General features: G+C 67.9%; 1 protein-coding gene across 2 annotated transcripts; it reads right to left on the bottom strand.

Annotated features, from left to right (window-relative positions):
• Nucleotides 1–943: 943 nt before the first annotated feature.
• Nucleotides 944–19687, bottom strand: F10 (coagulation factor X). 2 transcript variants are annotated; one of them, XM_060183766.1, is made up of 8 exons: nt 19547–19659; nt 8530–8690; nt 5834–5858; nt 4961–5074; nt 4003–4134; nt 3603–3820; nt 2186–2303; nt 944–1556 (listed from the first exon to the last, which is right to left on the bottom strand). In XM_060183766.1, exons 1-8 carry the CDS (start codon nt 19614–19616, stop codon nt 964–966), a joined length of 1431 nt encoding a protein of 476 aa, XP_060039749.1. In that variant the 5' UTR covers nt 19617–19659; the 3' UTR covers nt 944–963. The 2 variants fall into 2 exon arrangements, with proteins under 2 accessions (XP_060039749.1, XP_016049953.2); XM_016194467.2 differs by lacking the exons at nt 5834–5858; nt 8530–8690 and having other exon boundaries at nt 19547–19687.
• Between the last annotated feature and the right edge of the window lie 1518 nt (nt 19688–21205).

The raw sequence follows: 21205 nt of genomic DNA, 5'->3' as shown, positions 1-21205 counted from the left end.
GGGGCAGGAGTCCGGTCCCACATGCCAGGATACTGAGAGGCCCCTCTCCCTGTCCCTCTGCCCTCCCCCTTCCCTCCCCCGCCTCTCCCCTCCCCCTTATCCTCCCTTCCCCCTGCCTCTCCCCTTCCCCCCTTTGCCTCTCCCCTTACCCCCTCTGCCTCTCCCCTCCCCCTTACCCTCCCCTCCCCTGCCTCTCCCCTCCCCCTTATCCTCCCCTTCCCCACTCTACCTCTCCCTCTGCCTTTCCCCTCCCCCTTATCCTCTCCCTCCCCTCTCTTTGCCTCTCCCCTGCCCTCCCCCTCCCTCTGCCGCTCCCCTTCCCTCTGGGGCAGGAAAAGGGACCCCGCCTAGGCCCAAGGTGCCGCACACCCACACAGGGAGCACGGGGAGGGGACAGGTGGTCAAAGGAAGAGGGACACAGGTGGTGGGGGAGCAGACCAGGCTATGAGGGAGGACCCCCAGGTCGTGGGGGAGGACCCACCGGTCAGGGAGCACTCCAAGTCGTAGAGGTCTCCAGGTCGTGGGGGAGCACCCCAGGTCAGGGAGGACCCAGCAGTGGGAGCACCCCAGGTCAGGGAGGACCCTCAGGGGTGGGAGCACCCCAGGTCAGGGAGGACCCTCAGGGGTGGGAGCACTCCAGGTCAGGGAGGATCCTCAGGGGTGGGAGAGCACCCCAGGTCAGGGAGGACTCTCAGGGTGAGGGAGCACCCCAGGTCAGGAAGGACCCTCAGGGGTGGGAGCACTCCAGGTCATGGAGGATCCTCAGGGGTGGGGGAGCACCCCAGGTCAGGGAGGACCCTCAGGGGTGGGGGAGCACCCCAGGTCAGGGAGGATCATCAGGTGTGGGAGCACCCCAGGTCAGGGAGGACCCTCAGGGGTGGAGGCCTCCCCGGCCAAGGGTCCTGACCGCCACCTTGGTGTTTACCCAACCGGCAGGCAGCTGGAGGAGGTGAGGACGGCCCTTTATTTGGGGGGGGTGGCGCTGGTGGTTGGGGCGGGGGACCGGGGCCCCTCCGGGAGCCGCATGGACCTGTCTATCCACCTGAGGAAGTTGGAGACCTTGGTGTAGACGCCATACTTGCCCCGGCGCGCGCAGCCCTCGCCCCAGCTGACGATGCCGGTGACGAAATAGGTGTCCCGGAAGCGGGTGACGTGGGGGCCGCCGCTGTCGCCCTGGCAGGCGTCCTCGGGCTGGGCGTCGTAGCCGGCGCAGAACATGTGGGGGGTGATGGTGAAGCTGGAGGCCAGCTTGCAGGTGCTGCGCTCCACGTAGGGCACCTCCAGCAGCTTGAGCCGCGGCGACGGCCGGCCCTTCTCGTGCGTGCGGCCGAAGCCGCTGACCAGCCCCGTCTTCTGCGTGAGCAGCGCGGCCTCGGCCCAGTCCCGCTCGGGCAGGCAGGCGGGAGCCACGTCCTCGCGGAACACGATGGGCGTCCGCAGCCGCAGCATCGCGATGTCAAAGTCGTACGTCTCCCGCACGAACTTGTTGTGCTTGATGACGGCATCCACCTCGTGGGCCGACTCTGTGCCCTCCTCCTCCTCCGTGTTCCTGTCCCCTGCGGGCGGGCCGGCGGCGAGACCGGGGTGGGGGGCCGGGCACAGGGGCACAGGCCAGGGGCCACTCAGGGAGGCTCTAGGGGGCTTGGGGGACTCTGGGGGGCTGGGGGTCTTTGGGAACCTGAGGGGCTCTGGGGGGGCCTGGGTGCTCTGAGGGGCTCTGGGGGCTTGGGGGACTCTGGGGGGCTGGGGGTCTTTGGGAGACTAGGGGGTTCTGTGGGGCTCTGGGGGCTCTGAGGGGGCTCTGGGGGCTTAGGGGACTCTGGGGGGCTGGGGGCTCTGGGGGTCTTGGGGAGCTCTGGGGGACTCTGGGGGGCCCTAGGCATCCTTGGGGCTGGGGCTCTGGGGGTCTTGGGGAGCTCTGGGGGGCTTAGGAGACCTTGGGAGGGCCTGGGGGCTCTGGGGGGGCTAGGGGTCTTGGGGGCTCTGGGGGGCTTATGGAGCTCTGGGGCGCTCTTGGGTGCTGAGGGGGTCTGGGAGCTCTGGGGGCTCGGGGGGCTGGGGGGGACTCCTCAGGAAGGAGGCTGGAGACGGGCCTGGGCCTGGGCAGGGCTGTGCTGAGGGCTGTGTGTCTCTGGAAGCCCCTTCCCCGGGGCCAGGCCCACCCACGACCCTGCCCGTCACTCACCGACTCTGACCGTGAACCTGCTGGCCTGGTGGATGCAGTGGGCAGCCGTGAGCACGAAGCGCTCGCTCAGGATGGTGCCTCCGCAGAAGCCATCGCCCTCCTCGTTCACCAGCAGGGCCTGCAGGCGGGGGGGGGGGGGTCTGCCAGGCTCCGGGCCTCCCTGCCCCCACTGCCCCGGGAGGCTTCAGACCCCACCCGTGCTTGGCCCCCACCCCCCGGAGGCCCCAGCCCTCAGCCAATATTCCCACCTTTGCCTCCTTGTCTCTCTATCTCCACGTTTCTTTTTTGTTGTTGTTGATATTTATTTATTTATTCCCTTCTGTTGCCCTTGTTATCATTGTTGTGGTTATTGTTATTATTGCTGTTGTTGGACAGGACAGAGAGAAATGGTGAGAGGAGGGGAAGACAGAGACGGGGAGAGAAAGACAGACACCTGCAGACCTGCTTCACCGCCTGGGAAGCGACTCCCCTGCAGGTGGGGAGCCGGGGGCTCGAACCGGGATCCTTATGGCAGTCCCTGCGCTTTGCGCCATGTTCACTTAACCCGCTGCGCCACCGCCTGACTTCCTATCTCCACATTTCTGTCTCCACATCTCTTTGTTTCTGTATCTGGGTCTCTTCCCTGAGCTTCTCCATCTCAGCTGGCCCTGGCCTTGTAGAGGGTCAGCAGGTCCTTGTCTCTGGCCCTCCCTCCGTCCCACAGAGACGCCTGTAGCCCCTCAGCCTGCATGATGTCACCAGCAGGCCTAAGAAGTGTCCAGGCGTCCAGAGGAAAGTGTCCTGCGCACTGCCCCAGTCCCAGAGTACACCCCCAGGGAGCACTGACCCACTTCCCAGGGGACACCCCCAGGGAGCATAGACCCATCCCAGGAGACACCCCCAGGGAGCAAAGACCCCGTCCCAGGGGACACCCCAGGGAGCACAGACCCCGTCCCAGGGGACACCCCCAGGGAACACAGACCCATCCCAGGGGACACCCCCAGGGAGCACAGACCCCCTTCCCAGGGGACACCCCCAGGGAGCACAGACCCCCTTCCCAGGGGACAGCCCCAGGGAGCACAGACCCTGTCCCAGGAGACAGCCCCAGGCTGCACAGACCCATCCCAGGGGACACCCCCAGGGAGCACAGACCCATCCCAGGGGACACCCCCAGGGAGCACAGACCCATCCCAGGGGACACCCCTAGGGAGCACAGACCCTTCCCAGGGGACACCCCCAGGGAGCACAGACCCTTCCCAGGGGACACCCCCAGGGAGCACAGACCCCAGTCCCAGGGGACACCCCCAGGGAACACAGACCCATCCCAGGGGACACCCCCAGGGAGCACAGACCCCGTCCCAGGGGACACCCCCAGGGAGCACCGTCCAGCCATGGCCCTGCCCACTGCCCCTCCTGCCAGCAGACGCCCCCAGTTCACCTGCCATGGGCACTCCCCCTTGCCACACTCCCTCCCGCCCACGATGCGGGTCAGGCTTCTGTCGTCCACAGCGCTGGCCGTGTCATTCAGGTCCACCAGCTGGGAGGGGCTCTGGGTGGGCGGCAGGGCCTCTGGGTCCGGCGGCTCCATCGGGGTGGCGTCTGTCAGTGCCGCCCTCTTGCTGCGGCTGGAGGTGGTCCTCCCACAGGGGAAGGGCTCTGCGGGCGCAGGGAGCAGCTGGCAGCCGAGACACAGGGCGCAGGGTGTGCACAGCTGGGTGCTCGGCCTGCACGAGGCCACGCGCTGCACTGGGAGCCGGGACCCCTCTGCCCATCAGATGCCCCAAGGTGCCTGCCTGCCACACTCGGGCCGAGGGGCAGCCCCGCCGATGCGCCCCCACCTGTGCTCACGCAGGCCTTGCCGTCGTTGGCCAGCTCGTAGCCGCGGGCACAGGAGCACAGCACAGCTCCGCGCTCCTCCCTGCAGAACTGGTCACAGTCCCCATTGTCCAGGCTGCAGGACGTGTGCGTGGCTGCGGAAGACAGGCTGGTGGAGCGGAGTGGGGACGGGCCACTCCGGAGCACCCACACAGCCCGGGAGCACCCACACAGCCCCAGGAGCACCCACACAGCCCGGGAGCATCCACACAGCCCGGGAGCACCCACTCAGCCCCAGGAGCACCCACACAGCCCGGGAGCATCCACACAGCCCGGGAGCACCCACTCAGCCCCAGGAGCACCCACACAGCCCGGGAGCATCCACACAGCCCGGGAGCACCCACTCAGCCCCAGGAGCACCCACACAGCCCGGGAGCACCCACACAGCCCCGGGAGCACCCACTTAGCCCCGGGAGCACCCACACAGACACAGGGAGCACCCACACAGCCACAGGGAGCACCCACACAGCCCGGGAGCACCCACACAGCCCCGGGAGCATCCACACAGCCCCGGGAGCACCCATTCAGCCCCAGGAGCACCCACACAGCCCCGGGAGCACCCACACAGCCACAGGGAGCACCCACACACCCCGGGAGCACCCACACAGCCCCAGGAGCACCCACTCAGCCCCGGGAGCACCCACACATCCCGGGAGCACCCATACATCCCGGGAGCACCCACACATCCCGGGAGCACCCACACAGCCCGGGAGCACCCACTCAGCCCTGGGAGCATCCACACAGCCCCGGGAGCACCCACACAGCCCCGGAAGCACCCACACAGCCACAGGGAGCACCCACACAGCCCCGGGAGCACCCACACATCCCCGGGAGCACCCACACATCCCCGGGAGCACCCACACAGCCCGGGAGCACCCACACTGCCCCAGGGAGCATCACCACAGCCCCGGGAGAACTCACACAGCTCGCAGTTCCGGCCCTCAAAGCCTTCGGGACAGGTGCAGCTGTAGACGCCCAGCCCATCATGGCACTGGCCCTGGTTCAGGCAGGGGCTGCTCTCACACTGGTCACCGTCTGCAGAGACAGGGCTTCTGCACTCCCAGGGCTCATCCCAGGGACATAGACTCCAGCACCCAGGCCAGGCTGGGCTTAGGCCTGTCCAGGCGTCCCCGACTGGTGACTCCCTGAGCCCTGGGCCTCTCTGGCTAGGTGAGTGTCACAGTGAGTGAGGGCAGGGTGCTAGGGCTGCTGTCCAAAGGGGCTGCAGGGAGGACGGAGCAGGGCTGGCTGGAGCTCCAGGCAGGACATGGGGATGCCCTACGCTGGCCCGAGCCCGTGTGTGGTCTTCACGCTGTCCCTCTAAGGTGGGACTTGTGGGTGTTTGCAGATACATATGTGTTTAAGTCAACCAGAACCCTGCTGAGCTCCGGCTGATGGTGGCGCTGGGGACTGAACCAGAGCCTCAGGCAGGAGAGACTTTGCAGACACCTGTGCCATCTCCCAGCCCCATGGAAATCTGAAAGCTGTCAGCAGCGTGGAGGCTGCAGCCTGTGACAGGGCCCGAGGGCGTCAGCAGTAACCTGCGCCTCCCAGGAGGACCCCGGCCTTCAGAAGCCACTGCTGGCTGTGTCTGTCAGGCTGGAATGTCACGGAATGTTTCCCAGGACAAGCACGCTGATCTAGGTCTGAGTGGCACGCTGGGAGCCAGTGAGCTCAGTAAGAGCCGGCCAAGCACCTGGCACTGGGCAGCAGGGCTTGGAAGTGGGAGTCCGGGGCCACCGCAGGTCACTGTGCTCCCCCCGGCACTCCACGGTCCGGTCAGAGACAGCTCACCTTTGTATTTGTTCCAGAATTCATCCTGAAAGGGGAGGTTTGGGGCACGTCAGGAGAACGCGGTTCACAGTGCTGCCCGCGCTCCCAGGCCTCTAATGCACGGGGCTCCCTGGCTTCTGGCAGACAGGTGTGTCTGCGCTGTTCAGGCCCGGCCTCCACTCTGCCAGGGCCCTGGGGAATAACCACACCCGCCTCGTTCCTTTTTGCTTCTCTTAGCAGGACAGAGAGATTGAGAGAGGAGGGCAAATAGAGGCAGAAAGACACCTGCATTGTGCCCAGGGGCCTGGGGGGGCAGGTGGCATGGACCAGGGGCTGGGGGGCAGGTGCCAGGGACCAAGGGCTGGGGGCAGGGGCCAGGGACCAGGGGCTAGGGGTCAGGGGCCAGGGACCAGGGGCTGGGGGGCAGGGGCCAGGGACCAGGGACCAGGGGCTGGGGGGCAGAGATCAGGGACCAGGGGCTGGGGCTGGGGTCAGGGGCCAGGGACCAGGGGCTGGGGGGCAGGGGCTGGGGGGCAGGTGCCAGGGACCAGGGGCTGGGACTGGGGGGCAGGGGCCAGGGACCAGGGGCTGGGGGGCAGGGGCTGGGGGGCAGGGGCCAGGGACCAGGGGCTGGGGGGCAGGTGCCAGGGACCAAGGGCTGGGGGCAGGGGCCAGGGACCAGGGGCTGGGGGGCAGGGACCAGGGACCAAGGGCTGGGACTGGGGGGCAGGGACCAGGGGCTGGGGGGCAGGGGCTGGGGGGCAGGGGCCAGGGACCAGGGGCTGGGGGGCAGGTGCCAGGGACCAAGGGCTGGGGGCAGGGGCCAGGGACCAGGGGCTAGGGGGCAGGGGCCAGGGACCAGGGGCTGGGGGGCAGGGACCAGGGACCAGGGGCTGGGGCTGGGGGGCAGGTGCCAGGGACCAGGGGCTGGGGAGCAGGTGCCAGGGACCAGGAGCTGGGGGCAGGTGCCAGGGACCAGGAGCTGGGGGGCAGGGGCCAGGGACCAGGGGCTGGGGGGCAGGTGCCAGGGACCAGGGGCTGGGGAGCAGGTGCCAGGGACCAGGAGCTGGGGGGGAAGGTGGCATGGACCAGGAGCTGGGGGCAGGTGCCAGGGACCTAGGGCTGGGAGCAGGTGGCATGGACCAGGGGCTGGGGCAGGTGCCAAGGACCAAGGGCTTGGGGGCAGGGGCCAGGGACCAGGGGCTAGGGGGCAGGTGCCAAGGACCAAGGGCTTGGGGGCAGGGGCCAGGGACCAGGGGCTGGGGCTTGGGGGCAGGGGCCAGGGACCAGGGGCTGGGGGGCAGGGGCCAGGGACCAGGGGCTGGGGCTGGGGGGCAGGGGCCAGGGACCAAGGGCTGGGGGGCAGGGGCCAGGGACCAGGGGCTGGGGTCAGGGACCAGTGACCAGGGGCTTGGGCTGGGGGGGCAGGGGCCAGGGACCAGGGGCTGGGGGGCAGGGGCCAGGGACCAGGGGCTGGGGAGCAGGTGCCAGGGACCAGGAGCTGGGGGCAGGTGCCAGGGACCAGGAGCTGGGGGGCAGGGGCCAGGGACCAAGGGCTGGGGGGCAGGTGCCAGGGATCAGGGGCTGGGGAGCAGGTGCCAGGGACCAGGAGCTGGGGGGGAAGGTGGTATGGACCAGGAGCTGGGGGGCAGGTGCCAGGGACCAAGGGCTGGGGCCATGTGGCATGGACCAGGGGCTGGGGGCAGGTGCCAAGGACCAAGGGCTTGGGGGCAGGGGCCAGGGACCAGGGGCTAGGGGTCAGGGGCCAGGGACCAGGGGCTGGGGGGCAGGGACCAGGGACCAGGGACCAGGGGCTGGGGGGCAGGGATCAGGGACCAGGGGCTGGGGCTGGGGTCAGGGGCCAGGGACCAGGGGCTGGGGGGCAGGTGCCAGGGACCAAGGGCTGGGGGCAGGGGCCAGGGACCAGGGGCTAGGGGGCAGGGGCCAGGGACCAGGGGCTGGGGGGCAGGGACCAGGGACCAGGGGCTGGGGCTGGGGGGCAGGTGCCAGGGACCAGGGGCTGGGGAGCAGGTGCCAGGGACCAGGAGCTGGGGGCAGGTGCTAGGGACCAGGAGCTGGGGGGCAGGTGCCAGGGACCTAGGGCTGGGAGCAGGTGGCATGGACCAGGGGCTGGGGGCAGGTGCCAAGGACCAAGGGCTTGGGGGCAGGTGTCAGGGATCAGGGGCTAGGGGGCAGGGGCCAGGGACCAGGGGCTGGGGTCAGGGGCCAGGGACCAGGGACCAGGGCCTGGGGGGCAGGGATCAGGGACCAGGGGCTGGGGCTGGGGTCAGGGGCCAGGGACCAGGGGCTGGGGGGCAGGTGCCAGGGACCAAGGGCTGGGGGCAGGGGCCAGGGACCAGGGGCTAGGGGGCAGGGGCCAGGGACCAGGGGCTGGGGGGCAGGGGCCAGGGACCAGGGACCAGGGACCAGGGGCTGGGGGGCAGGGACCAGGGGCTGGGGGCAGGGGCCAGGGGCTGGGGGCAAGGGTAGGGACCAGGAGCTGAGGACCCTGAACTGCAGAAGGCATCTCACCTTCCCAGCTTCTGTTCACCTCACACCCCTGGGTGGGTGGGGGCCGTCTGTGAGGGGAGACCCTAGCCACCTGGGCCCCTCACGGGGCTTCCCCTCCCCCATCACGGGCAGGGGCCATGCCCGCCTGTGCGGAGCCCCAGCCCAGCCCCCAGCCGCACGGAGCCCCTGCCCAGAGCCGCCCGCACCGTCTTGGCCTTGTCCTCGAAGACCTCGTAGGCCTCCTCGTAGGAGCAACTCTCCTCCCAGCACTCACGCTCCAGGTTGCCCTGCTTCATCTCCTCCAGAAACGAGTTGGCCCTGCGGGCCCTGGGCAGCAGCACGTGGGCCCGATCCCGGTCAAGGAACACTGCGGGGTGGCATTCACCCTGGGTGTGGGGCTGGGGGCCGGGGGCCTGGGGACCGGGCCTGCAAGGGGTGCGGTCACCCCTGGGTGGGCATGGGGGGCTGGGGCTGCAGGGCTGGGTGGGCATGGGGGGCTGGGGCTGCAGGGCTGGGGACTAGAGGCTGGGGCTGGGGGGCTGGGGAGTTGGGCCGAGGGCTCGGGGACTGGCAACTGGGGGGCGGGTGTGGGCAGCTGGGGATTTGGGTGGGGACCCTGCCAGCTGCCCACCTGCCTCAGAACTCCCCCACCCTCCTGGTCACCCCATCACCTCCCCTTCCTCCTGGTCACCCCCATCACCTCCCCTTCCTCCCGGTCACCCCATCACCTCCCCACCCTCCTGGTCACCCCATCACCTCCCCTTCCTCCTGGTCACCCCATCACCTCCCCGCCCTCCTGGTCACCCCATCACCTCCCCGCCCTCCTGGTCACCCCCATCACCTCCCCGCCCTCCTGGTCACCCCTTCACCTCACCGCCCTCCTGGTCACCCCCATCACCTCCCCTTCCTCCTGGTCACCCCATCACCTCCCCGCCCTCCTGGTCACCCCATCACCTCCCCACCCTCCTGGTCACCCCCATCACCTCCCCTTCCTCCTGGTCACCCCCATCACCTCCCCTTCCTCCTGGTCACCCCATCACCTCCCCACCCTCCTGGTCACCCCATCACCTCCCCGCCCTCCTGGTCACCCCATCACCTCCCCACCCTCCTGGTCACCCCCATCACCTCCCCACCCTCCTGGTCACCCCATCACCTCCCCGTCCTCCTGGTCACCCCATCACCTCCCCACCCTCCTGGTCACCCCATCACCTCCCCCACCCTCCTGGTCACCCCATCACCTCCCTGCCCTCCTGGTCACCCCATCACCTCCCCGCCCTCCTGGTCACCGCCATAACCTCCCGCCCTCCTGGTCACCCCTTCACCTCACCGCCCTCCTGGTCACCCCCATCACCTCCCCTTCCTCCTGGTCACCCCCATAACCTCCCCTTCCTCCTGGTCACCCCATCACCTCCCCGCCCTCCTGGTCACCCCATCACCTCCCCGCCCTCCTGGTCACCCCCATCACCTCCCCTTCCTCCTGGTCACCCCCATCACCTCCCCGCCCTCCTGGTCACCCCATCACCTCCCCGCCCTCCTGGTCACCCCATCACCTCCCCGCCCTCCTGGTCACCCCATCACCTCCCCACCCTCCTGGTCACCCCATCACCTCCCCACCCTCCTGGTCACCCCATCACCTCCCCGCCCTCCTGGTCACCCCATCACCTCCCCACCCTCCTGGTCACCCCATCACCTCCCCTTCCTCCTGGTCACCCCATCACCTCCCCTTCCTCCTGGTCACCCCATCACCTCCCCACCCTCCTGGTCACCCCATCACCTCCCCGCCCTCCTGGTCACCCCCATCACCTCCCCACCCTCCAGGTCACCCCATCACCTCCCCTTCCTCCTGGTCACCCCATCACCTCCCCTTCCTCCTGGTCACCCCCATCACCTCCCCACCCTCCTGGTCACCCCATCACCTCCCCTTCCTCCTGGTCAGCCCATCACCTCCCCGCCCTCCTGGTCACCCCATCACCTCCCCACCCTCCTGGTCACCACCATCACCTCCCCTTCCTCCTGGTCACCCCCATCACCTCCCCTTCCTCCTGGTCACCCCCATCACCTCCCCGCCCTCCTGGTCACCCCCATCACCTCCCCACCCTCCTGGTCACCCCATCACCTCCCCTTCCTCCTGGTCACCCCATCACCTCCCCTTCCTCCTGGTCACCCCATCACCTCCCCACCCTCCTGGTCACCCCATCACCTCCCCGCCCTCCTGGTCACCCCCATCACCTCCCCACCCTCCTGGTCACCCCATCACCTCCCCGTCCTCCTGGTCACCCCATCACCTCCCCACCCTCCTGGTCACCCCATCACCTCCCCCACCCTCCTGGTCACCCCATCACCTCCCTGCCCTCCTGGTCACCCCATCACCTCCCCGCCCTCCTGGTCACCGCCATAACCTCCCGCCCTCCTGGTCACCCCTTCACCTCACCGCCCTCCTGGTCACCCCCATCACCTCCCCTTCCTCCTGGTCACCCCCATAACCTCCCCTTCCTCCTGGTCACCCCATCACCTCCCCGCCCTCCTGGTCACCCCATCACCTCCCCGCCCTCCTGGTCACCCCCATCACCTCCCCTTCCTCCTGGTCACCCCCATCACCTCCCCGCCCTCCTGGTCACCCCATCACCTCCCCGCCCTCCTGGTCACCCCATCACCTCCCCGCCCTCCTGGTCACCCCATCACCTCCCCACCCTCCTGGTCACCCCATCACCTCCCCACCCTCCTGGTCACCCCATCACCTCCCCGCCCTCCTGGTCACCCCATCACCTCCCCACCCTCCTGGTCACCCCATCACCTCCCCTTCCTCCTGGTCACCCCATCACCTCCCCTTCCTCCTGGTCACCCCATCACCTCCCCACCCTCCTGGTCACCCCATCACCTCCCCGCCCTCCTGGTCACCCCCATCACCTCCCCACCCTCCAGGTCACCCCATCACCTCCCCTTCCTCCTGGTCACCCCATCACCTCCCCTTCCTCCTGGTCACCCCCATCACCTCCCCACCCTCCTGGTCACCCCATCACCTCCCCTTCCTCCTGGTCAGCCCATCACCTCCCCGCCCTCCTGGTCACCCCATCACCTCCCCACCCTCCTGGTCACCACCATCACCTCCCCTTCCTCCTGGTCACCCCCATCACCTCCCCTTCCTCCTGGTCACCCCCATCACCTCCCCGCCCTCCTGGTCACCCCCATCACCTCCCCACCCTCCTGGTCACCCCATCACCTCCCCTTCCTCCTGGTCACCCCATCACCTCCCCTTCCTCCTGGTCACCCCATCACCTCCCCACCCTCCTGGTCACCCCCATCACCTCCCCACCCTCCTGGTCACCCCATCACCTCCCCTTCCTCCTGGTCACCCCATCACCTCCCCTTCCTCCTGGTCACCCCCATCACCTCCCCACCCTCCTGGTCACCCCATCACCTCCCCTTCCTCCTGGTCAGCCCATCACCTCCCCGCCCTCCTGGTCACCCCATCACCTCCCCACCCTCCTGGTCACCACCATCACCTCCCCTTCCTCCTGGTCACCCCCATCACCTCCCCTTCCTCCTGGTCACCCCCATCACCTCCCCGCCCTCCTGGTCACCCCCATCACCTCCCCACCCTCCTGGTCACCCCATCACCTCCCCGCCCTCCTGGTCACCCCCATCACCTCCCCACCCTCCTGGTCACCCCATCACCTCCCCTTCCTCCTGGTCACCCCATCACCTCCCCTTCCTCCTGGTCACCCCCATCACCTCCCCACCCTCCTGGTCACCCCATCACCTCCCCTTCCTCCTGGTCAGCCCATCACCTCCCCGCCCTCCTGGTCACCCCATCACCTCCCCACCCTCCTGGTCACCACCATCACCTCCCCTTCCTCCTGGTCACCCCCATCACCTCCCCTACCTCCTGGTCACCCCCATCACCTCCCCACCCTCCTGGTCACCCCCATCACCTCCCCGCCCTCCTGGTCACCCCATCACCTCCCCGCCCTCCTGGTCACCCCATCACCTCCCCCACCCTCCTGGTCACCCCATCACCTCCCCACCCTCCTGGTCACCCCATCACCTCCCCGTCCTCCTGGTCACCCCATCACCTCCCCACCCTCCTGGTCACCCCCATCACCTCACCCACCCTCCTGGTCACCCCATCACCTCCCCTTCCTCCTGGTCACCCCATCACCTCCCCGCCCTCCTGGTCACCCCATCACCTCCCCACCCTCCTGGTCACCGCCATCACCTCCCCGCCCTCCTGGTCACCCCATCACCTCCCCGCCCTCCTGGTTACCCCATCACCTCCCCACCCTCCTGGTCACCCCCATCACCTCCCCTTCCTCCTGGTCACCCCATCACCTCCCCGCCCTCCTGGTCACCCCATCACCTCCCCACCCTCCTGGTCACCCCCATCACCTCCCCTTCCTCCTGGTCACCCCCATAACCTCCCCTTCCTCCTGGTCACCCCCATCACCTCCCCGCCCTCCTGGTCACCCCATCACCTCCCCACCCTCCTGGTCACCCCCATCACCTCCCCTTCCTCCTGGTCACCCCCATCACCTCCCCGCCCTCCTGGTCACCCCTTCACCTCCCCGCCCTCCTGGTCACCGCCATCACCTCCCCGCCCTCCTGGTCACCCCATCACCTCCCCGCCCTCCTGGTCACCCCCATCACCTCCCCGCCCTCCTGGTCTCCCCATCACCTCCCCACCCTCCTGGTCACCCCCATCACCTCCCCGCCCTCCTGGTCACCCCATCACCTCCCCGCCCTTCTGGTCACCCCATCACCTCCCCACCCTCCTGGTCACCCCATCACCTCCCCCACCCTCCTGGTCACCCCATCACCTCCCCGCCCTCCTGGTCACCCCATCACCTCCCCCACCCTCCTGGTCACCCCATCACCTCCCCCACCCTCCTGGTCACCCCATCACCTCCCCGCCCTCCTGGTCACCCCCATCACCTCCCCTTCCTCCTGGTCACCCCATCACCTCCCCGCCCTCCTGGTCACTCCATCACCTCCCCGCCCTCCTGGTCACCCCATCACCTCCCCACCCTCCTGGTCACCCCATCACCTCCCCACCCTCCTGGTCACCCCATCACCTCCCCACCCTCCTGGTCACCCCCATCACCTCCCCTTCCTCCTGGTCACCCCATCACCTCCCCACCCTCCTGGTCACCCCATCACCTCCCCCACCCTCCTGGTCACCCCATCACCTCCCCGCCCTCCTGGTCACCCCATCACCTCCCCGTCCTCCTGGTCACCCCATCACCTGCCCCACCCTCCTGGTCACCCCTTCACCTCACCGCCCTCCTGGTCACCCCTATCACCTCCCCTTCCTCCTGGTCACCCCATCACCTCCCCGCCCTCCTGGTCACCCCATCACCTCCCCGCCCTCCTGGTCACCCCATCACCTCCCCGCCCTCCTGTTCACCCCTTCACCTCACCGCCCTCCTGGTCACCCCCATCACCTCCCCTTCCTCCTGGTCACCCCATCACCTCCCCGCCCTCCTGGTCACCCCATCACCTCCCCACCCTCCTGGTCACCCCCATCACCTCCCCTTTCTCCTGGTCACCCCCATCACCTCCCCTTCCTCCTGGTCACCCCATCACCTCCCCACCCTCCTGGTCACCCCATCACCTCCCCGCCCTCCTGGTCACCCCCATCACCTCCCCACCCTCCTGGTCACCCCATCACCTCCCCTTCCTCCTGGTCACCCCATCACCTCCCCTTCCTCCTGGTCACCCCCATCACCTCCCCACCCTCCTGGTCACCCCATCACCTCCCCTTCCTCCTGGTCAGCCCATCACCTCCCCGCCCTCCTAGTCACCCCATCACCTCCCCACCCTCCTGGTCACCCCCATCACCTCACCCACCCTCCTGGTCACCCCATCACCTCCCCTTCCTCCTGGTCACCCCATCACCTCCCCGCCCTCCTGGTCACCGCCATCACCTCCCCGCCCTCCTGGTCACCCCTTCACCTCACCGCCCTCCTGGTCACCCCCATCACCTCCCCTTCCTCCTGGTCACCCCATCACCTCCCCGCCTTCCTGGTCACCCCATCACCTCCCCGTCCTCCTGGTCACCCCATCACCTCCCCCACCCTCCTGGTCACCCCTTCACCTCACCGCCCTCCTGGTCACCCCCATCACCTCCCCTTCCTCCTGGTCACCCCATCACCTCCCCGCCCTCCTGGTCACCCCATCACCTCCCCACCCTCCTGGTCTCCCCATCACCTCCCCACCCTCCTGGTCACCCCCATCACCTCCCCGCCCTCCTGGTCACCCCATCACCTCCCCGCCCTTCTGGTCACCCCATCACCTCCCCACCCTCCTGGTCACCCCATCACCTCCCCGCCCTCCTGGTCACCCCATCACCTCCCCACCCTCCTGGTCACCCCCATCACCTCCCCTTTCTCCTGGTCACCCCCATCACCTCCCCTTCCTCCTGGTCACCCCATCACCTCCCCACCCTCCTGGTCACCCCATCACCTCCCCGCCCTCCTGGTCACCCCATCACCTCCCCACCCTCCTGGTCACCCCCATCACCTCCCCGTCCTCCTGGTCACCCCATCACCTCCCCACCCTCCTGGTCACCCCCATCACCTCCCCGCCCTCCTGGTCACCCCATCACCTCCCCTTCCTCCTGGTCACCCCATCACCTCCCCTTCCTCCTGGTCACCCCATCACCTCCCCTTCCTCCTGGTCACCCCATCACCTCCCCGCCCTCCTGGTCACCCCATCACCTCCCCGCCCTCCTGGTCACCGCCATCACCTCCCCACCCTCCTGGTCACCCCCATCACCTCCCCGTCCTCCTGGTCACCCCATCACCTCCCCCACCCTCCTGGTCACCCCATCACCTCCCCACCCTCCTGGTCACCCCATCACCTCCCCGCCCTCCTGGTCACCGCCATCACCTCCCCGCCCTCCTGGTCACCCCATCACCTCCCCGCCCTCCTGGTCACCCCATCACCTCCCCACCCTCCTGGTCACCCCCATCACCTCCCCTTCCTCCTGGTCACCCCATCACCTCCCCGCCCTCCTGGTCACCCCATCACCTCCCCACCCTCCTGGTCACCCCCATCACCTCCCCTTCCTCCTGGTCACCCCCATAACCTCCCCTTCCTCCTGGTCACCCCCATCACCTCCCCGCCCTCCTGGTCACCCCATCACCTCCCCACCCTCCTGGTCACCCCCATCACCTCCCCTTCCTCCTGGTCACCCCCATCACCTCCCCGCCCTCCTGGTCACCCCATCACCTCCCCGCCCTCCTGGTCACCCCCATCACCTCCCCGCCCTCCTGGTCTCCCCATCACCTCCCCACCCTCCTGGTCACCCCCATCACCTCCCCGCCCTCCTGGTCACCCCATCACCTCCCCGCCCTTCTGGTCACCCCATCACCTCCCCACCCTCCTGGTCACCCCATCACCTCCCCCACCCTCCTGGTCACCCCATCACCTCCCCGCCCTCCTGGTCACCCCATCACCTCCCCGTCCTCCTGGTCACCCCATCACCTCCCCCACCCTCCTGGTCACCCCATCACCTCCCCGCCCTCCTGGTCACCCCCATCACCTCCCCTTCCTCCTGGTCACCCCATCACCTCCCCGCCCTCCTGGTCACCCCATCACCTCCCCGCCCTCCTGGTCACCCCATCACCTCCCCGCCCTCCTGGTCACCCCCATCACCTCCCCTTCCTCCTGGTCACCCCATCACCTCCCCGCCCTCCTGGTCACCCCATCACCTCCCCGCCCTCCTGGTCACCCCATCACCTCCCCACCCTCCTGGTCACCCCATCACCTCCCCTTCCTCCTGGTCACCCCATCACCTCCCCGCCCTCCTGGTCACCCCATCACCTCCCCGCCCTCCTGGTCACCCCATCACCTCCCCACCCTCCTGGTCACCCCATCACCTCCCCACCCTCCTGGTCACCCCATCACCTCCCCACCCTCCTGGTCACCCCCATCACCTCCCCTTCCTCCTGGTCACCCCATCACCTCCCCACCCTCCTGGTCACCCCATCACCTCCCCCACCCTCCTGGTCACCCCATCACCTCCCCGCCCTCCTGGTCACCCCATCACCTCCCCGTCCTCCTGGTCACCCCCATCACCTCCCCGCCCTCCTGGTCACCCCCATCACCTCCCCGCCCTCCTGGTCACCCTTTGCCTCCCCCCAGAAGGTCTTGCTAGTTGTCTGCAGGGACATGGTGGCTGTGTCAGACCCCAGAGCTCAGTCCCTGAGCTCATTCTGCTCCAGGCCCCCTGACCCTCTGGCCACACTGGAGACCCCTCAGGTCATGTCCTGCCTGGTGAATCATATGGGGAGTGTCTCTGGGCATAGGTGGAGTGCCCCTGATGCAGGCGGTAGGGTCTCCCATGCTGTGATCCTGAGATGTCACCCAGCTCTATCCAGAGCTGTGGCCACCCCTGCCCTGTGATCTGATAGAGACTCAGTCTCTTCCTGCCCTGAGCCTGCACTGGGGAGCCGGTGTCCCAGCCTGGGGGGGCTCTGGGGAGCTGGTGTCCCAGCCTAGGGGGCTCTGGGGAGCTGGTGTCCCAGCCTGGGGGGGCTCTGGGGAGTCACTGTCCCAGCCTGGCGGGCTCTGGGGAGCTGGTGTCCCAGCCTGGGGGGGCTCTGGGGAGCTGGTGTCCCAGCCTGGGGGGCTCTGGGAAGTCACTGTCACAGCCTGGGGGGCTCTGGGGAGCTGGTGTCACAGCCTGGGGGGCTCTGGGGAGTCAATGTCACAGCCTGGGGTGCTCTGGGGAGCTGGTGTCACAGCCTGGGGGGCTCTGGGGAGTCACTGTCACAGCCTGGAGGACTCTGGGGAGCTGGTGTCCCAGCCTGGGGGGCTCTGGGAAGTCACTGTCACAGCCTGGGGGGCTCTGGGGAGCTGGTGTCACAGCCTGGGGGGCTCTGGGGAGTCAATGTCACAGCCTGGGGGGCTCTGGGGAGCTGGTGTCACAGCCTGGGGGGCTCTGGGGAGTCACTGTCACAGCCTGGAGGACTCTGGGGAGCTGGTGTCACAGCCTCGGGGGCTCTAGGGAGTCACTGTCACAGCCTGGGCGGGCTCTGGGGAGTCACTGTCACAGCCTGGGGGGCTGTGGGGACCTGGTGTCCCAGCCTGGGAGGCTCTAGGGAGTCACTGTCCCAGCCTGGGGGGCTCTAGGGAGTCACTGTCACAGCCTGGGGGGGCTCTGGGGAGCTGGTGTCCCAGCCTGGGGGGCTCTAGGGAGTCACTGTCACAGCCTGGGGGGCTCTAGGGAGTCACTGTCACAGCCTGGGGGGCTCTGGGGAGCTGGTGTCCCAGCCTGGGGGGCTCTGGGGAGCTGGTGTCACAGCCTGGGGGGCTCTGTGGAGTCACTGTCACAGCCTGGGGGGCTCTGGGGAGCTGGTGTCCCAGCCTGGGGGGCTCTGGGGAGCTGGTGTCCCAGCCTGGGGGGCTCTGGGGAGTCACTGTCACAGCCTGGGGGGCTCTGGGGAGCTGGTGTCCCAGCCTGGGGGGCTCTGGGGAGCTGGTGTCACAGCCTAGGGGGCTCTCGGGAGTCACTGTCACAGCCTGGGGGGCTCTGGGGAGTCAATGTCACAGCCTGGGGGGTTTTGGGGAGTCAATGTCACAGCCTGGGGGGCTCCTGGGAGCTGGTGTCACAGCCTGGGGGGGCTCTGGGGAGTCACTGTCATAGCCTGGGGGCTCTGGGGAGCTGGTGTCCCAGCCTGGGGGGCTCTGGGGAGTCACTGTCACAGCCTGGGGGGCTCTGGGGAGCTGGTGTCCCAGCCTGGGGGGCTCTGAGGAGCTGGTGTCACAGCCTGGGGGGGCTCTGGGGAGTCACTGTCCCAGCCTCGGGGGCTCTGGGGAGTCACTGTCACAGCCTGGGGGGCTCTGGGGAGCTGGTGTCACAGCCTGGGGGGGCTCTGGGGAGTCACTGTCATAGCCTGGGGGCTCTGGGGAGCTGGTGTCCCAGCCTGGGGGGCTCTGGGGAGTCACTGTCACAGCCTGGGGGGCTCTGGGGAGCTGGTGTCCCAGCCTGGGGGGCTCTGAGGAGCTGGTGTCACAGCCTGGGGGGGCTCTGGGGAGTCACTGTCACAGCCTGGGGGGCTCTGGGGAGTCACTGTCACAGCCTGGGGGGCTCTGGGGAGCTGGTGTCACAGCCTGGGGGGGCTCTGGGGAGTCACTGTCACAGCCTGGGGGGCTCTGGGGAGTCAATGTCCCAGCCTGGGGGGCTCTGGGGAGCTGGTATCACAGCCTGGGGGGTCTCTGGGGAGTCACTGTCCCAGCCTGGGGGGCTCTGTGGAGCTGGTGTCCCAGCCTGGGGGGCTCTGGGGAGTCACTGTCACAGCCTGGGGGGCTCTGGGGAGCTGGTGTCCCAGCCTGGGGGGCTCTGGGGAGCTGGTGTCACAGCCTGGGGGGGCTCTCGAGAGTCACTGTCACAGCCTGGGGGACTCTGGGGAGTCACTGTCACAGCCTGGGGGGCTTGGGGAGTCAATGTCACAGCCTGGGGGGCTCTGGGGAGCTGGTGTCACAGCCTGGGGGGGCTCTGGGGAGTCACTGTCACAGCCTGGGGGGCTCTGGGGAGTCAATGTCCCAGCCTGGGGGGCTCTGGGGAGCTGGTATCACAGCCTGGGGGGTCTCTGGGGAGTCACTGTCCCAGCCTGGGGGGCTCTGTGGAGCTGGTGTCCCAGCCTGGGGGGCTCTGGGGAGTCACTGTCACAGCCTGGGGGGCTCTGGGGAGCTGGTGTCACAGCCTGGGGGGGCTCTGGGGAGTTACTGTCACAGCCTGGGGGGTCTCTGGGGAATCACTGTCACAGCCTGGGGGGCTCTGGGGAGTCAATATCCCAGCCTGGGGGGCTCTGGGGAGCTGGTATCACAGCCTGGGGGGTCTCTGAGGAGTCACTGTCCCAGCCTGGGGGGCTCTGGGGAGCTGGTGTCCCAGCCTGGGGGGCTCTGGGGAGGCACTGTCACAGCCTGGGGGGCTCTGGGGAGCTGGTGTCACAGCCTGGGGGGGGCTCTGGGGAGTTACTGTCACAGCCTGGGGGGGTTCTGGGGAGTCACTGTCACAGCCTGGGGGGCTCTGGGGCACTAGGTCTCTGGTGCACTTGTCTCCTCTCAGAATCCAACCCCCCACTCCAGGCCCTTCATCAGCCCCCTTGGCTGTCCCCCAGCCCCTCACGGTGCCCCCTTCCTGTCCTCCCTCTGCCCCTCAAGCTCGCCCCTTTTTGCCCCCCGACCCTTATCGTCCCCCCACCCCCTCTCATCCCTTACCAGCCCCCCCGGGCAGCAGCAGACCGGCCAGGGCAGCGCCAAGCAGGACGAGGGGTAGTGCAGCCGCCATGCTGAGCCTCGGCCTGTGTATCTGGAGCAGGGGCAAGGTCCACGCCTGTCTGCACGCTGACCGCTGGCCCACTGGCCTTGGCCCCAATTGGAGCCCGGCTGCAGGGGCGGATGGGGGGGCGGGGGAGCCGGGCACGTCCACAGGGCTGAGGCCAGCCATGTAGACGCAGGACTGAATCCAGATGGCTCAGCCCAGAACCTGCATCCTCCGATACAAACCTCTGTTCAGGGGTCAGAGACGGGAGCGATATCTCAGGGCAGAGACAGGGACACAAAGACTGAGAGAGAACACAGGGCAGAGAGGTGACACAGAGCAGAGGAAAAGATTAAGAGATGGGGGGGCCGGGCGGTAGTGCAGTGGCTAATCCCCCGGCTCCTCACCTGCTGGGGAATCGCTTCACAGGCGGTGAAGCAGGTCTGCAGGTGTCTGTCTCTCTCTCCCTCTGTCTTCCCCTCCTCTCTCCATTTCTCTCTGTCCTATCCAACAACAGCAATGTACTGAGCCCCAACAATAACCATGGAGGCAAAAAAAAAAATTTGAGAGATGACACAGGGCAGAGATGATGCCAGGCAGAGAGACTGTGGGGAGAGAGACAGACACCGAGAGATGACACAGGGCAGAGATGATGCCACGCAGAGAGAATGTGGGGAGAGACAGACACCGAGAGATGACACAGGGCAGAGATGATGCCAGGCAGAGAGACTGTGGGGAGAGACAGACACCGAGAGATGGCACAGGGCAGAGATGATGCCAGGCAGAGAGAATGTGGGGAGAGACAGACACCGAGAGATGACACAGGGCAGAGATGATGCCAGGCAGAGAGACTGTGGGGAGAGACAGACACCGAGAGATGGCACAGGGCAGAGATGATGCCAGGCAGAGAGAATGTGGGGAGAGACAGACACCGAGAGATGGCACAGGGCAGAGATGATGCCAGGCAGAGAGAATGTGGGGAGAGACAGACACCGAGAGATGACACAGGGCAGAGATGATGCCAGGCAGAGAGACTGTGGGGAGAGAGACAGACACCGAGAGATGACACAGGGCAGAGATGATGCCAGGCAGAGAGAATGTGGGGGGATAGACAGACACCGAGAGATGACACAGGGCAGAGATGATGCCAGGCAGAGAGAATGTGGGGAGAGACAGACACCGAGAGATGACACAGGGCAGAGATGATGCCAGGCAGAGAGAATGTGGGGGGATAGACAGACACCGAGAGATGACACAGGGCAGAGATGATGCCAGGCAGAGAGAATGTGGGGAGAGACAGACACCGAGAGATGACACAGGGCAGAGATGATGCCAGGCAGAGAGAATGTGGGGAGAGACAGACACCGAGAGATGGCACAGGGCAGAGATGATGCCACGCAGAGTATGTGGGGAGAGAGACAGAGAGACATCATGGGGAAGGGAGAGTCAGAGAGAAATAGACAGAAACAGATACAGAGACTCAGCAAAGGGCAAAGAGAGACAGGGAGAGGGAGATGGTGAGATGAGAGAAAAAGAGAGAGGTGGAGAGTCAGAGACAGAGTGGGAGAGACGAGGCAGGAGAGAGAAGGAACAGAGACAGACAGGCAGAGACAGAG

Source organism: Erinaceus europaeus (genome assembly GCF_950295315.1).
Source record: "Erinaceus europaeus chromosome 5 unlocalized genomic scaffold, mEriEur2.1 SUPER_5_unloc_1, whole genome shotgun sequence".
Lineage (NCBI taxonomy): Eukaryota > Metazoa > Chordata > Mammalia > Eulipotyphla > Erinaceidae > Erinaceus > Erinaceus europaeus.
The sequence above is the reverse complement of the archived record's forward strand: the minus strand, read 5'-3'. Positions and strand labels throughout refer to the sequence as shown.

Excerpts from the sequence above, each read along its gene's own strand:
- F10 (XM_060183766.1), bottom strand. The coding sequence starts at position 19,616 with ATGGCGGCTGCACTACCCCTCGTCCTGCTTGGCGCTGCCCTGGCCGGT. Across the intron at positions 5,859-8,529 it reads TCGAGGACAAGGCCAAGACG|GATGAATTCTGGAACAAATA; the intron begins GTGCGGGCGGCT and ends CTCCCCTTTCAG. Across the intron at positions 5,075-5,833 it reads ATTCTGGAACAAATACAAAG|ACGGTGACCAGTGTGAGAGC; the intron begins GTGAGCTGTCTC and ends CTGTCTCTGCAG.